The 17,024-nt window shown below is 46.1% G+C and overlaps 1 protein-coding gene across 2 annotated transcripts in view; it reads left to right on the top strand.

Annotated features, from left to right (window-relative positions):
• Positions 1-12,141, top strand: part of LOC307095373 (UPF0524 protein C3orf70 homolog) — a 47,946-nt gene extending 35,805 nt beyond the window's left edge. Inside the window, exons 2-3 of one of the 2 annotated variants that reach the window (XM_079764587.1) lie at positions 7,314-7,482; positions 7,675-12,141. In XM_079764587.1, the coding sequence (XP_079620713.1) occupies positions 7,314-7,482; positions 7,675-7,870 (365 nt within the window). In that variant the 3' untranslated portion in view covers positions 7,871-12,141. Of the gene's footprint in view, positions 1-7,313 lie in introns of both variants that reach the window. The other variant, XM_079764586.1, reaches the window with a different exon arrangement.
• The last annotated feature ends 4,883 nt before the right edge of the window (positions 12,142-17,024 follow it).

The following is a 17,024-nucleotide window of genomic DNA, read 5'->3' as shown; positions in this document are numbered from 1 at the left end:
TAATTTCAGAGAGGAAGCAAGGGGGATAGAGAGATAGAAACATCAGTGATGAGAGAGAATCATTGATCAGCTGCCTCCTGTACGCCGCCACTGGGGATCAAGTTTGCAACCCGGGCATAGGCTCTGACCAGAATTGAACCCAGGACCCTGTAGTCCAAAAGCCAATGCTCTATCCACTGAGCCAAACCAGCTGGGGCATCAGTTTACCCAATTTTAAACATCTAAAGAATTATTAATATTTTAATACATAACCTTTAATATCTACTAGTCTAGGTTCCAAATATATAAACTGCTTAATTTCTTTATATTATGCTTATATTTTCTCAGTAGACAAATCAGGAAAGTACCACCTACAGGAAATCCCACACCCTAACTTTGGTCATTGAATCCATGTGAGTGTATTCTGGAGATGGAGATCACACAGTGGATTACACAGAGAGCAACTTTAATATGTAGAACTATTACACTAAGAAATAAGTGACTGTAAAACATAAGGAAACTCTGTGTTATTCCCTAGGGCTAAAGGAGAATATCCAGGAAGGACAAAGGTGGAAGGAGATCCCCTTTCCAAGGCTAGGGTTCAGATCTTGTTCGAGAAAATGTAGTTCAGCTCACAGGATAGCAGAGAAGTTTGCTGCTTTGCTCAGGCTGTGCTGGTCTGCAGTTTCTTGACAAGCAAGAAGAAGCCCTCTGGAGTGCAGGGCATGGGCAATCAGCAATTAAGAGTGTGAGTGTACAGGGGGGCAGAGGCCTGGGTGGGTAGGAGGGTATGATGCAGGTGGAAGGCCTTCAGAAGGCTGGTTTTGGTGTGGCGAGGGCCATGGAACAGTTATCACCAGGCCAGGCCAAGATGCAGGGTTGCCAAGGAATCACATATTCTGTGTGCATGATTGGGGCAGAGCTCTGACAGATTTTCCCACCCTTTAACCCTTCATATGTGGCCCAAACTGCAGGAGAGCCCCTTTCTCCTGCAATGTCCTCCAGTGCCCTCTACTGAGAAAACTTAGCGTCATGCTCACTGTAGAGGAAACATGTTTAAAGGAAATCTGTCTGCTATGGCAGAACACATATGGCAGGGAAAATGTGGAATTGAGAGGCAGTCTGTCTATATAAAAGCCTAAGCAACCAAACGACCGGTCGACCAGTTGCTCTGATGTGCACTGACCACCAGGGGTCAGACACTCAATGCAGGAGCTGCCCCCTGGTGGTCAGTGCGCTCCCACAGCAGGAGCGCCGCTCAGCTGACCAATGGGCACCAGACGCAGGGCTCACAGCTGGCCGCTGCAGCCCGGAGACTGGAGACTGCATCGGAGTGGCAGTGAGCCTACCGAGCAGCGGCGGCAGGCGCAGTGGGACGGGGATGAGCAGGAGTGGCAGACAGGAGTGGCAGGGGCGTTGGACTGCAGTTTTGGCCCCATCCTTGCAGGCTACACTGAGGGACCCCACCGGTGCATGAATCCGTGCACCGGGCCTCTAATAAATGGATAACTAGCACATTTATAGACTCATTGTATTCTGGACCCCCTTTCTTTTCTCTTTACTGTTCAGTGTCAATTGCTGAGTGACTCCCTCTGTGTATTTTACAACCCAATGTTTGTGACAAAGAGGTAGTACAAAGACAGAGCTCCATCATCTAAGCCTCCTTGTCCCTATTCAGGAGTAGTTAAATGGATGGTTCAGTAGAGATGCTATTTAACTGTCAATATTGAATTTGTTACCTCTTACCCCTAACGCTTTGGATTTCCCCAGTGGCACTGATTTTGAAATTGGCTGGCTACTCACAGGTCCAAGAGAAATGAGAGGTGATTATTACAATTGGTTAAAAAAAAAAAACACAAAAAACATGAACATCTTTTATTATATTGGGAAATATAAATTTTTATATATGAATATTAATAATTTGATTTAAAGTCACATCTCATTAATATTTAGAATGCATTTTGTTATTGTTGTGACTGATAAATAAAAGCAAAGTTCCAGAATGCTGTATTGTTTGTATAAATTTGAAAATAAGGTTCTCGAATAGTGAATAGGTATGGTTGCCAGCAAAAATAACTTTTAACAAAGATACATTTTTAAAAATTCAGTAAACATTGCTGAGTCCCTACTGAGCCTCTGTGCTAAGCCCAGATTCTTCAGTTGCTTTAAGATCTTATTTTGCTTAGATCAGGTTGACTGGTTAGCATCCTTTCCTTGTGAATTTCTGAGCTTTTCATCCCCAGATCAATAGATAAATGTGACAGATGTCTGATACTGTTTCTCTTAGCTTTAGTCTGTCAGGAATATCTGTCCATTGACTTAATGGCTCCTGATAACTTACTTGGGTCGTAGAACTATACAGCTGAGTGCGGGTGGAATGGCAGGAAGCTGCCAGAGTTACCATGTTCTGGTCTCCACTTGTGCTGCCTCCCATAGGGAGTTGCTTTGTTCTCAAATTTTTTCTAACTGCAGTTTTAAAAATCTATTGCCCAGTCTGGTAACAGTATGAACGATTGATTCTTTCAGAGAAAGGAAGGAGGCTGAGATGGTCTCATAAAATGCCCATAAGGTAAGGTCAAGGCTTGTTATAAAGAAATCAAAGGTAATGACTGTCATCATCACCACCACCACCATCACCCATCTTCAGATAAAAAGGCGTGGTGGTCATACAGCCTTCTCTCCCTGCAATGATCCACTTTCCCATTTATGCCTCTTCCGCTCATCAAGCTGCTGTCTCGGAGTTTCCCTGCGCTGCCGAGTGCAGACATAGTACATATCGAGTCTGTGCCCTGTCAGCTGCCATCTTTTTCTTTCTGAACGTATGGTTTTCATGCTTCATTTCACCTCGTGACCTGTCCTTAGGAGAGGACTTCCTCAGTTGAACCTTTTCTAACAAATTACTGTATTAAAACCAGCTCTGGCCCTATCCGGTTTGGCTCAATGGATAGAGCGCTGGCCTGTGGACTGACGGTCCCGGGTTTGATTCTGGTCAAGGGCACATGCCCCGGTTGCGGGCTCAATCCCCAGTAGGGGGCGTGCAGGAGGCAGCCAATCAATGATTTTCAACATTGATGTTTCAATCTCTCCCTCCCTCTCCCTTCCTCTCTGAAATCAATAAAAATATATTAAGAAAAAAACTAGCCCAGCTCTGCAGAAAAGCTCCTGGTGGACAAATAGGACTTCCGGGTTCAGTGGAAAGAGGTAGGTATAGCTATACCATGAAACCCTTATTTGCCTACTTAAAAGGAACTGTAAGCCTGGGAGAGTTCTCATTCCCTGCCCTTCTTTCTTTTTTACTATTGCTTAGTTTAGTCACCTTTACTTATCAGAATGTTTCTGAACTCTCTGGCCCTAAAGGGGGCTCTTCCCTCACTAGAATTGTCTGTGTACAAGTTTAAGGAGTTCCGTGGTGCCAATGATGCAGCAGAGTGGCTCTTACTGTATCCAGTCTCCCAGGACGAGGGAAGGGTGTTGATCTCTTTCCAGATTACCTGGTGATGAGACTAGTCTCGGTCACAGGGGAATGCTCTGCTCCAGTCAGGCCGGCCACCCCAGTACCCCCAGACATCCCACACTTCTTCCACCTCTGGATTTTTGAACAAGGCATGCCACTTTACCTTCTTTTGCCCAAGTCCTAGCTCTCGTTCAGTTTATGGTCCATGTTTTCTGTGGAGCCTTTTCTCAGTAAGCCCTTCTAGCCCTTCTTTCCTCTGAGCTCTTGTAATGTCTATAGTGTATACCCCACAGCTTAATATTCATCTTTCCTCTTGTGGTGGTTATGATTTTTGTAAAAGAGGTGCATTTACAGTTCTCTTTTCCCCTCAATTGTTCACTGGTAGTTACTTGTTAAAATATATGAGGGTTGTTGTGTATGTCTTTTCCTCAAACCAGAAGACTTGGCTTCAGGTAGGACTAAACATGGTTTTTAAAAGTATAGAGCCTTTCCCTGGGCTATGTGGTTGATTGGGCGTCATCCTGTGCACTAAAAGATTGGGGGGTTTTAGGGGGAAGTAGGTGCGCCTGGTGAGGGGCGGGACAGGAGCCTTGCCCAGCTGTCAGCCTGGCTTGTGGCTGAGCGGACCTCCCCCTGTGGGAGCACACTGACCATCAGGGGACAGCTCCTGTGTTGAGCATCTGCCCCCTGGTGGTCAGTGCACATCATAGTGACTGGTTGTTCGATTGTTCCTCAGTTTGGTCTATTTGCATATTACCCTTTTATTGAATAAAATAGTTTACACAACTCTTGTTTATTTTTACTCTATTTTTTTTTATCTTCCACCTCCAGTTTGACTGGAAGTGCCTTGAAGCATGACTACATATTGTACTTCTTTTTATTTCCCAATAGCATCTGATTTAGTATAAACTGGTAGATATTCATTAGGTATTTGGTAAATGAGTAAATAAACCATGCTTCTGATTTTCTGTCTCATTAGGGCTTTGCTTTACATTAATATGTTCCACTACACTAAAGAGGTTATAAAATTTGAAAAAAGAAAATTCTAGGATCTTTCATAAATTTCTGATTGGGGACTTCAACATATTGGGCAATATATGAACTTTAATGTTCTCATAGATCGAAGTACAAACATATTGGTATATTGATTGCCAGTGGGGGAAGGTGGAGGATTAAGGCCACACAAAAAAGAATATGATTATGTTCTTTTGCTTTTAGTTTGTGAACTGCTATTCAACTTAGTAAATAATGCACAGAAACAGCTGAATAAGAATATTTAACATAACTTTTAACATAATTGAATGCCTTGGGAATAAAATAAACTAAGTGTGATTCACTAAAATCAAAAGAACTGAACTGTGATGCAGTTTCCCTTAGGCCACTCAATTTTATTTCCAGTAGATTTGCCTTTATAATTATATTTTGCTCAGGCTAATTTTAAAATCACTTTGCATTCCCTGCAAGCAGTGTACTTCCTGTGTCAGGAGGACACATTTAACAGTCATAAAACTATCTGTAAAAGTAAAAAGCTCATTTGCCCCCAAGTGGTCTTTTTAAAGAATCAAAATGCACAACTGATCCTAAAAGTAAATAATTTAGCAAAGTGCATACAGTAACTTTAACCGGGCATATAAATTATTTTCTATATTTATTTGTGCTCTTTTTCTTTCCTCTTTGCGCTGCTCTACAACCAAAAGAAACTCCTTCATAGAAATATATCTGCTGTGTATTTACACTGTTATAAATTGGAATATTAACTGAACTTAATGGCAGAGAATGTCATTGTAAATTAAGAACATTATCCAAACCTTATTAATTAAGTAATGAGTATCCTCGTGAAGAAAGAACACAGGCCACCACAGGGCCCGGGTCCTAGAACTGACTCCTGTCTTGTTAAATGAGCTGGTGAAAGTAATTAACTCTTCTGTTCTTTTTTTTTTTTTTTTTTTAACCAAAGAACTAGGATGAGAACATAAATCTTTTTCAGTGTCTCACAACACCAAAGGGGAAGAACAATTAGAAAAATTATGAACCAGGATTTAAAAGAATAGTGGAAGTTACTTATTTAGTGATTTTGACTGGTCTTTAGTTGAGAAACAGCTGAGAGTGTTGAACCATCCCACTACAAGATGGCCACCAGGATCGGGCCTAAACGGGCAGTCGGACATCCCTCTCACAATCCAGGACTGCTGGCTCCCAACTGCTTGCCTGCCTGCCTTCCTGATTGCCCCTAACCACTCCTGCCTGCCAGCCTGATCACCCCCTAACCACTCCGCTGCCAGCCTGGTTGATGCTTAACTGCTCCCCTGCCAGCCTGTTTGCCCCCAACTTCCCTCCTCTGCCAGCCTGGTCACCCCTAACTGCCCTCTTCTGCAGGGTTGATCACCTCCAACTGCCCTCCCTTGCAAGCCTGGTCCCTCTCAACTGCCTTCCCTTGCAGGCCGGGTGCCTCCCAACTGCCCTCTCCTGCTGGCCATCTTGTAGTGGCCATCTTGTGTCCACATGGGGGCAGGATCTTTGACCACATGGGGGCAGCTATATTGTGTGTTGCAGTGATGATCAATCTGTATATTACTCTTTTATTAGATAGGATAGAGGCCTGGTACAGGGGTGGGGGCCAGCTGGTTTGCCCTGAAGGGTGTCCCAGATCAGGGTGGGGGTTCCCTTGGGGTGTGGGGCGGCCTGAGCGAGGGGCCTGTGGTGGTTTGCAGGCCGGCCTTGCCCCCTGGCAGCCCAAGGGGAAGCCCTGGTATCTGGAATTTATTTTCCTTCTACAATTGAAACTTTGTAGCCTGGAGCGGAGCCAAGCCTGCTGCTCCCTCCGGGGCGGCAGCCATTTTTGTGGCAGTTAATTCACCTTCTACAATTGAAACTTTGTAGCCTTAAGCGGGTGGGACCGGCCAGGGTGTGCGGAAAGCTTTGCTTCCCCTGTTGCTGCCGGCAACCCTGGCCTGCTCTCTCAAGGTCCATTCTGCCGCCATTTGTTTGAATTTGTTTACCTTCTATAATTGAAACTTTGTAGCTTGAGTGGAGGCTTAGGCCTGCAACGGCTATGGAAAGCTTGGCTTGCTCTGTTACCTGGGAAACCTTGCTCTCTGTGGCTGTAGCCATCTTGGATTGGGGTTAATTTGCATACTCGCCCTGATTGGCTGGCAGGCGTGGCCTGGCTGGTGGGCGTGGCTTATGTAGCGGAGTGATGGTTAATTTGCATATTACCATTTTATTAGAGAGGATAACAGTGGGATTTTAATTTTATCGTATATTATACTTTTTTACAACTTGTGTTTTTACTATACTATGTCATGGACATTCTTTATTCTATCTGGTATGAAGGGTAAATCATTTAAAGCTGTCCATAAAATAAAGATTATAGTATCCACCCACCTATTTCAGAGGCATTATAAGGACTCAAATATAAGATGTGTAAAGTGTGTTGAGTTTTTTATTTAAAAAATATTTTATTGATTTTTTACAGAGAGGAAGGGAGAGGGAGAGAGAGAGTTAGAAACATTGATGAGAGAGAAACATCAATCAGCTGCCTCTTGCACACCCCCCACTGGGGACGTGCCCACAACCAAGGTACATGCCCTTGACCGGAATCGAACCTGGGACCCTTGAGTCCGCAGGCCGACGCTCTATCCACTGAGCCAAACCAGTCAGGGCTGTTTGAGTTTTTTAGATGAAAATACCATGATGTTGTGTATCATGGTCTGTTTTTAATTGATTACAACAATGTGGAATGACTCTATTACTAATTTCTTTTGAGATATCATTGAAATATGTTTAAGATCATAGTCCTTGGAAAGAAGCCACCGTGGCTGCATTGCTGTGGTTTGTGTAGTAATCTCAGGTTTCTTCTGCCTTTTTGTGTTCCCCACAGGCAAGTACGTGTACCAGCCTATGACCCCCGTGGAGCAGCTCCCCAGCACCGAGATCCCTGTGAAGCCCCGGGAACCCACCAACACCATCCAGATCTCAGTCTCTCTCACCGAACACTTTCTGAAATTTGCATCTGTCTTCCAGCCTCCCCTCCCGCCTGATTCACCAAGGTACTGTACGATCTCAGACCTCTTTATTGACAACTATCAGGTTAAATGTATTAATGGGAAGATGTGTTATGTGCAGAAGCAGCCGGCACCACATTCCCACAAAATGAGCCCTCAGGAGGTCTCTGCACACGATGCCTTAATTTCAAAAGAGAGCAATACACCAAAAATAGATCACTGCTCTTCTCCCTCAAGTTCTGAGGACTCTGGGATCAATGCCGTCGGGGCTCACTACGTGGAATCGTGTGATGAGGACACAGAGGAAGGAGCCGAACTGAGCTCAGAGGAAGACTACAGTCCAGAGAGCAGCTGGGAGCCGGACGACTGTACCCTTCTCTCCCCGTCGCAGTCGGATCTGGAGGTCATCGAGACGATAGAAACCACCGTGTGAGTCAGGGCAGGAAGCCGCGTCCTCTGGTCCAGGCTGCGCTTTGTACTTTTGTTGGATGGACCCTTTTGCCAGTGCAGTTGGTATTTTCTACCCCTAACAACTGTAGCAGTTCAGTGGTCTGCTGATTAGCTAAACTCTTAAATTAGACTTATAACTAAGCTATTTCTTTTCTTTTGTATCTTGACTTACTTTCTATGTAGCATCTGGTGTCACGAATTGTGACCCAGCCTTAATTTCACTGGGAACTTTGTAAGCGATGATGTGTTGATCACAGAGGATCATGGACCAGGTCGAGAGCTACCCGGAGTGGAGGAGACAGTGTTTTCTAAATCCCCAGTTCTTCAGGAGAAACGGTTGGCATTCCTTTTGGCATGCTGACAGGCACCCCCACTGCCCTGCAAGTCCCGTGTGGGAATCAGCTCTCGTGAGGGGAAAAGGCTGGGTCCTGGTAGATGCGATTCTGTCCCTTTCCTCTCCCCACCACCTGCATGGGGCAGGGCCAGTGCCTGGCTTACTTCCAGGAGGGCACTGGGGGCCAGCTCATCCCCTAGCTGTGATCAGTGTCTGCACAACCCTCCATGATCTGGGGCTGAGCTAGACCTTCATTAAGTAGAGATGACATCTTCAATTTCATGCTCAATCCAGCTTTAGCTGAGTGCCTACACTCTGCAGGGTGCTGTGGGGATACAGAATGAATAAGACCCGACTCCCCACATGAAGGGAACCACAGTCCAATAGTGGAGATAATACATGCAGGTGACATTACCCAGAATTCTCTGGGAACCCAGGGGAAGGAGAGATGTACTTGGCTTGTAGCTGGGGAATGTGTTGTAGCATTTGAGATGGTCTCTTGGGTGGGTTTCCCAACATTTCCCTGCTTTTCTTAATTGTTCTTCAAATCTGGGAAAAACTTTTAGGAAGTTATATAGGTTTTATATTTAGGAAGCAGCCACATCTGATGTCTTAAGAAACTATCAGTAATAGTTTTAGTTAGCATGGAAATGCTAAAGACAGCAGTCCTTTAGGGATTAGGAATGAATCTAATAGGTTTGATGAATTCTGCTTCATTTGGTTGTATGAAGCTTTAGAATGGCTTAGGTGGGAAATGGATTAGAATTCATTATGATGCATGGGTTTTTATGCAAATGCAAACGCAGTTGAAGTAGTTCACTGCTAAGTCAGGAGAAAATATTTTGTGTGATATTCATTCACTTTACTACAGTAATATTAATGGTCTGATGTACGTGTTCTCTTTTCTCACACACAAAATAGTGAATAACTTTTTCTTATTTAGCTTTCTTCAGAATTCTCCTCCCATCTCCATTTATACCAGCTGTTCTTGTGTGCGTTGCTTATCTGCCATTTCTCCAAAGCTTCTCTCTGGGAGGCATAGTTAAGAATCCAGGAAATTTAACATTCAGCCCAGTGAAACCAGAACTATCCAAGTTGGAGATGGAAAACTATGTCTGATGTCCTAACTCTCCGGGAGTGCCCTGGTGGCATTGCCTCCTGCTCTGTCAGCATTGTGGCACCTCGCTTCTGCATTGTGTTAGTCTGTATCTTAAGAAATAAGAGGCCGTTGTGTTCTTCCCTGAAGCCTCCACTTGGCTTCCTTCACAATCATTAGGCAAAATCTGCTTTCCTAGTTGTATGTGCAGTTTACGTGATTGGCTAGAACACTCGTTAGGTTTAGGTGCCCACACATCCCTGGGGTTTACAGTATGCAGATTCCTTTAAGAACAGTGTTAGCTAAAGCTTTCTAAGCTAGATGAGAATATAGCATAAGGTTCCCCCTTACTGAAATGTAAGGACTCAACAAGTCAAACCAATAAGGTGGTGAGAGGAGCTCCAGGAACAGGGGCTCCCCCCACCCCCAGCCTGGCCAGCCCAGCCCAGGTGGCTCAGGGACAGACATCTGCGGAGCCTCCTGGGGTTCATGGTGCCTCCATGATGGAGTGGCCAGATGAAGGCGAGCCTAGAAGCTGTGCAGTCAGCAGTTGTGTACTCAAGTTGGTAACAGCAACATAGCACCCTGAATCTCCCCCCTCCCCCCACTGCTGTGGGTACGCTCATTGAATTCCCCAGCATGCATATGAGGGTCCTCTTTCTTGGCACCGTTCCTACCGGTTCCCCACTCTGGGCCCACATTCCTCATTCCTGTCCATTAACCTAATTGAAGTCAACCACCAGGTCTTTAAAGCCATGGAAATACATGGTCACAGGGCCATTCCCGAGGCTGGCTGTTCTGCATTGGGCCCTTTATCAAAAATATCTATAACTTTTAAAACTCTTGAACTGCCATTCAGAGTAGCCACGATTTTAATGAAATTTTTGGATTTAATAATGGTTGATATCACTTTAAATATTTACACAATCTCTTTATAATTAAAAACGCACTAAGGTTCGCTTACTACTATCTGTTTTATAGAATTGGAGATGTTCCATTGGATTCTAAATATTAAGATGCTCCTGGATCTCAAAAGAACCTTTTCTAAACAAGCACAAGCAAGGATTTCTTTTGTCCTAGCACTGTTAATATTAGTAATTCTCCGGAGAGTCATATAGGATTGAACCAGAATTGTTTCTTTCTGCTTGCATTCCAAAAAAGACTGATAAGGACATAAAAATGTGTAGTTTCGACTTAAATTCTAGGCCTGTTCTGTTCTATGTTATATAAAAGAATTTCTCTGTAATCCTGATATTATACTGCTCTTTTGTATAAGCATATTTATAGGCACTTTAGAAAATACTTAGCCGCAACGTGTATTATAGACATTGGAAACTCATGTTTCAGCTTTTGGTTACTGCGTGTATATTGAGAGAGATGAACGCTTTATAATCTGGATCTGGCAGTGTGCTCACCTGGAGCAGAGGGTTGTGCTGTGTAGATGGAGAAACTGCTCTCTTGGGCTTGTGTAGAAAGAAACCTGGCCCCATTCCTGCTTTTTGAAAGTTGGTGTAAAAGCTGTTAGGAGGAAGATACAAAATAAGTGCTGTGTGGAATACAGCTTTCTTATCACATCAAGATTTATTTTAGAATTTTTAAATATGCTCATAACTTTTCTGAGAAATGACAAAGCAATTAAAATGTTTTGTGGTTGTAGTTAGTTGGTACATTAGCAAATACAGCTTTACCATCAAATCTAGATTTTTTTTTTCCCTTGTTATTTTCAAGCTTTGAAAAGAGATTTTGAGGGAAACCCTGAAGAAAAAAAACACGTTGCTTTCTTGGAAAGGAAAAACGTATAGTTCAAGGTAATACTATACAAAATAAAAGTACTAAGACCAGAACCAAACTGTGAGGTTGTCCTGAAGTACCTTTTGGATTTGATTCTATTTTGCGGGTGGGGTTTTATTTCTTAACCTCCACTTCCTGGCCTTTTTGAAACATCACAGTTCTTTTGGAATTGATCGTAACTCCTCTTATGCAAATTTCTCTATTTGGGTAATAGGATGAAACCAAATAATTTAGAAAGCTGTCAAAATATCCAGATATATTTGGCAGTATAAGTACCACTAGGCAAGAAATAAAAGCATAAGGTAAAATAATATTTATACAGTCAGCTCTTGATTATTCTATCTTGTTTGCAAAATTTCATTGAAACTTTTTGGCTTTCTACAAGAGGGAAACACAGTTTTAACAGCCTTCTTTCCTACTCCCCGCTCCAGAGGAGCTGTGAACAAAATTAAGGACCAGTTGTATTTGAAGCTTTTTAGAAAGTAGTATGTGATTCGTGTCTTGCCCTTGAGGAGGAGGGGAAAAGGGAGTGGGAGTTCTCACTTTGTCAGTTCTGTGCTTCAAGGGATGTCAGTGTTTCTCACATCCAAGCATAAGTACAAGGACACGTCTCAAAATTAATTTTGGAATTTTAAAAATTTTGTATGTCACGGCTCCTTTCATTATTATGGATAATTGACAGCTGACTGCATAGGAAAGGGCCATGTTTCGATCAGTGCTTTGAGTTCCTTTTTCTATTAAGATGGATGCAGCGCGCTCTAACAAGTCTGAAGGCAGATCGTCACTAGAGGTTTAATATTGAGCTTGCATATCATTGTGTTCATACACACTTTTTTTAGGCTGTTCATACCTTACAATATTCACTTACTGTGCTATTTTTTAAAATCTCTCTATTTTAAAGTTTTAAGCACAATGTTGACCATTCTGTAATTTCCTAAAATTATATTGTTTTCTTACAGACAACTCAATTTTCCTTTATGTATAATACTTTAGGAAAATAACTACCTTGTAAAATAAATGTAACTTTTTTTGTACCAGCACACATTTGATATTTTGGAGTTTGGAATATTCTTTCCCGCAGATCCCCCTTCCCAGAGGTTCTGATTTAAATAACAGTACAGTGAACTAAACAAAACAAAACTCGCCTTTGTAAAATGTCAGACGTTTATATTGCGTGCTTACATTGTGCCAGGAAATAAGCAGTTTACATCATCATCCCATTTAAATGTTACGGAGGCTTCGTGAGGTGCAGGTAAATGTTACCCATAATACACACCCATGGTCGCCGGAGAACCCTTTGCAGTAAGAACTTGCTTGTTGGCTACATTAGGTTTATTATACAGATAACACTTACATTCTCCCACAAACAGGATATCTCTCCCACAAAGCCTCAAGCTTTGTATCCATTTCACAGTTCACCCCCAGGTCCTTGGGGTGCAGCTTCTTGGTCACCAAGGCTCACAGTCCAAACCTCAGGCTGGCAAACCCAGGAGCTCAGTTTTTACATTCAGCACCCCCAGAAAAGAACGAATCTGGGGTTGACTTTTATTGCATAACCTCACTGGGATTGCTAAGTAAATCCTTTTGTTAGTAATAGTAATGTCATAGTATTATTAATAATTACTAGAGGCCCGGTGCATGAAATTTGTGCACGGGCGGGGGGGGGGGGAGCGGTCCCCTCAGCCCAGCCTGCATCCTCTCCAATCCGGGACATCCCTCTCACAATCTGGGACCACTTGCTCCTAACTGCTCGCCTGCCTGCCTGCCTGATCGCCCCTAACTGCCCCCCCTCCCCCGCTGCTGGCCTGGTCACCCCCAACTGCCCCCCTCTGCCGGCCTGGTCACCCCTCACTGCCCCCCCTGCCAGCCTGGTCGCCCCCAACTGCCACCCCCCAGCCTGGTCGCCCCTCACTGCCCCCCTCTGCCAGCCTGGTCGCCCCCAACTGCCCCCCCCTGCGGGGCCTGGTTGCCCCACACAGCCTGCTGTTTGGTTGTTTGGTCGCCCGTCACTAACACCCCTGCTGGCCTGGTCACCCCACGCAGCCTGCTTGGCCGTTTGGTTGCCCCTCACTAACCCCACTGCCGGCCTAGTCACCCACGCAGCCTGTTTGGTCGTCAGTTCGGTTGCGATGGTCGCTTCGGCTTTTATTATTATAGATAGCTCAACACCTACCTTACTGCTGTCTATGAGTAACCCTCACAGCAACCCCCAAGGGAGATGTCGGCATCCCCATTTCAGAAACTAGGAAAAGGATTCAGGAAGTAAATATTTTTGCCCCACGTGGCACCGCTCGTGAGTCGTGGGAGTCAGGACTTGAACCCAGTCACTTTGGCTCCAGAGCTCACTGTCTTGGCCCTTTGCCTGTGTGGTCTACCCCTGGAGCACCCTTCCCACCCTTCCCACTCTTCCCACCCTCCGGGTTCTTGGAGGCGGAGTCAGGTGGCAGCTTGATGAGTTGGGAGAGCAGCAAGTGTTCCGTTCCATCCCTAACCCAGCGAACACCTTGCCCCAGGCTGGCGGCTCTCCAGGCTTCCTCCCTCCCTTTTCTGTGCTCCATACACTCCTTCCCCCCCGCCCCCCCCCCCCCGGCTCCCCCGGCCCCTCACACACCATCTTTCTGCAGATATCTCAGTGCTTGGATTAGGCCACCATTTCTCCCCCGTCGAATCCCAGCTTGACTAGCAATCAGGGCTGGTTCATTCTGCACTCCCAAAAGATAACTTGTCTTTTAAAGTGACTTCTGCACACAGCTAACCTGATCGACCCAGTGTGCATTCTACTAATTTAACTCCACATAATTGTGTTGCCAAGTTCTAGAAGGCATTTCACTGTAGCCTCTTACAATTGCTGACTACACACACTTGGATTCTGCAATAAACTTTAATTTAGCCTCTCATTCTCGTTACAGTTCGATCACTGGGAACTGGTAATGCCTTTAACCCTTGGAGTGCCACCCCCATTCTGTGCTGACACAGAACTGTGGGCAGACAGGGCCTTGGGACTCGGGGGGTCCAAGGAGGGGCAGCTGGAGGCCCCAGTGGAATCCTTCAGGAACCAGGCAGGTACGGGAGTTTGGCGGAAATACAAGTGAAAAGCAGGGCAAAGTAAATATGCCTAGACATTTACAGTCCTTTTTTTCTGTTGGCTTTTTTGACCTTTCCTAGTTTTCTAAAATGAATTGATGCTATTACTTTTAGAGTCAGAAGCAAACCCAGTAAGTTATGTTGGCCATGGTGAGTCCTCAGGGGTGAGTGCAGGTGGAGTGTGTGGGAGGGAAATGGAGAGCCCGCCAGTGTGGGCAGCGTCTCAGCCACCCGTGTGCCTGCTGGGCCAGAGCACAGGCTGGACTGGGAGTGTGTCCTGAACTGACTGGCCTCTACTGAGGAATGACCCCATTCCGGACTTCCAGCCATGGCTGCAAAGGCTGGCCCCGGGGGTTGGAGAGAGGAGAGGATTTGTTTCTCACTCTTTCTCAGACCCTAGCCCGAAGCTCTGCTGTGGGTTTGGCGATGGGAGATCTCAGAGCTTGGGCCCAGGCGGGACAGGTTAGCCCCGTGTGACACGCAGCCTGTCACCTACTGCAAAAGCCCGGGTGACTTAGCCCAAGAAAGAGATCTGAGTGTCACTGCAAGGGGATGACAGAACACAGCATCATGGGTCAGCGAAGCACCACACGTCCGAATGGGGACTTACCAAGCTTTGCCCAAACTTGTCTGCCATACTCGGCGACACTGGAGACAGAGTGGGGTAATATTGTGAGCTTATGGCTGAAGCAACCAAGAGCTAATTCACCTGTACAGTCAGGTAGGCCAGCCATACACGGCAGGTAAGTAGCAGAGCCAGAGCCCCAGACTGCCACTGATTCCAAACCAGCCGGTTACTCCCTCAACTCGAGCCTGTGCAGTAAACCCTGTCCTGTCCGCTCAGGCCTCTCCCTTCACCTGTCTCGCTCCCCTCCCCGCATCTGAGGCCCCGAGGCTCCCTTGCACACCTAGATCCACCCTAGGAGACCAGCCCCGGCAAAGCTGTTTTTGCTGGTACAAGTCAGGATGGTGTTTAACTTGGTGGGGGATGGGGCATGATGAACAGAGAATTTATGGGGACCACTGAGGTGTTGGTCATTTCTATTTGTTTGATCCGGGTGCTGGTTATGGGAGTTCACTTCGTGAATTGATCCAGCTGTATACATATGGTTTGTGAACATTTCTGTTCAAGTTTACTTTAAAAAGATAATGATTTTTAAAGAAAATGGGGTGATACCTATTCTGTTTTAAGCACTGTGCTTTGGAGGACATGGAGTGGACAGAACATAATCCTGACCTTAGGAGTGTAGGAGACAGACAGGAAGACACCCACCTATGGAAATAAGGTGAGTCAAACTGTCCTTCGGTAGCTGGGGAAGGCTTCACAGCATTGGGGTGTGGAGAAAGAGGGCCAAGACGCCCCAGGGAGGAGGGGCTGCCCTCTGGGAGCTCAGCCGGGCTCCGACTCCCTGGGGTCCTGAGCCCTTCCTGCCTCTCTGGGCACATCACAGGCATCTGTTCTGGAGAGGCACCGTTGGAAAACACTTTCACGGGGCAGAGCTGAGTAGGAGCATATGGCTTCTAAGAGCATCCCTAACCTCTGAATTATTTATTCACTAAGCATTCATCATTGATGGGGCCCCGTCGGCTTTCCTCTTCCACGGACACCTCCCCCCCTTCCCCGGAGGCTCTGGATGGCGTACGTTACTTTGTAAAGCATCTTCCCACATGTCACTTGGACTTGACTTAGACGGAGCAGATCGCTTTTACTACCCTCATTTCTCAGAAGCAATAACAGCCCTTCTCAGCTCACACGTGGCCAGTGGTGGGGCTGTGCCTGGAACCCGGGCTCCTTCCCAGTCCATTCTGCCTCTGGTGCAGAACTGGGTGCCACTCTGCTCCTGGTGGCCGGAGGGAAGGCAAGTGCAGAGAGTGTGTGTGTGTGGGCGCGGGTAGGTGGGCATTCAGCTGGAGCTGAGAATAGCCATGTTCTCAGGCTGTCCATTCAGGTACTGACTTTACCAGGTGACAGAGCTGTGATGACACTGCTGTTTGACCACCAGCATCCACTCCCCTCTCCTGTCATGGCCCAGATTTCCTTTCAGGGGAGCCCCCCGCCCCCCAGCATGAGAGGGACATTCAGACCAGGTACCTAGCCTTTCGAAATGGTAGCTGGAGGCCTCTGGAACCTCCCTCCCCCAGATCCTCCCTTTTGCCATGCGCCACAGCCAGGGGGCTGGCACGAGGCCTGGAAAAGCAGCTGGAGCTCAGCAGTGGGGCAGGCGCAGGCCCGGAGCGCCTGCTCCCTCACTAGGCCCCAGGCGCTGTCAGCAGAACCGCTGCTGTTGCTGAGTCTAGAAATATTTCCAGATCAGTCTTTGCCCCTAAGGAACTGCTTGGAAGCGGGACCCGACGCCACTGACTGCAGACTAGAACGTGTGCTTTGTGCGCGAGGGGACGGGCAGTGACAGGGCTGCCGATGGCAGGGATTGGGGCTCATTCCAGGGCCCAGCACTTACTGGTAGTGTTGGTTTCTCACCTACCCTTGGGTGAGACAGGAAAACTCTTCAAATCCAGCCGAGTGTCTCCCTGGGCAGGCATGACCTGCATGCAAAGCTGCTGTAATGTATTCAGTGGTGCTGTGACTGAATGGCAAGCTAAAGAACTCTTGGGATCTGATGAAGTAGACGGGCTGGAGGGGTAATTTGTTGATGTTGACTGGCCTGATTTGAGCAGAGGCTCTAATACGCTACTAGTAAACTGCTTTGGCTCTTTAGACTATAGAATAAAGAAAAACCACCAAGTTTGCTTTGAGAATATCAAACTCCTTTGGCCTTAATTTTAATTTCATCAAGAAACCTTCTGTCTATAACCTAGGGAGGTAACATCTTG

The sequence above is a fragment of the Cnephaeus nilssonii genome (genome assembly GCF_951640355.1).
Source record: "Cnephaeus nilssonii genome assembly, chromosome: 3".
In the NCBI taxonomy this organism is placed as follows: domain Eukaryota; kingdom Metazoa; phylum Chordata; class Mammalia; order Chiroptera; family Vespertilionidae; genus Cnephaeus; species Cnephaeus nilssonii.
This window is presented reverse-complemented; position numbering and strand designations above follow the sequence as displayed.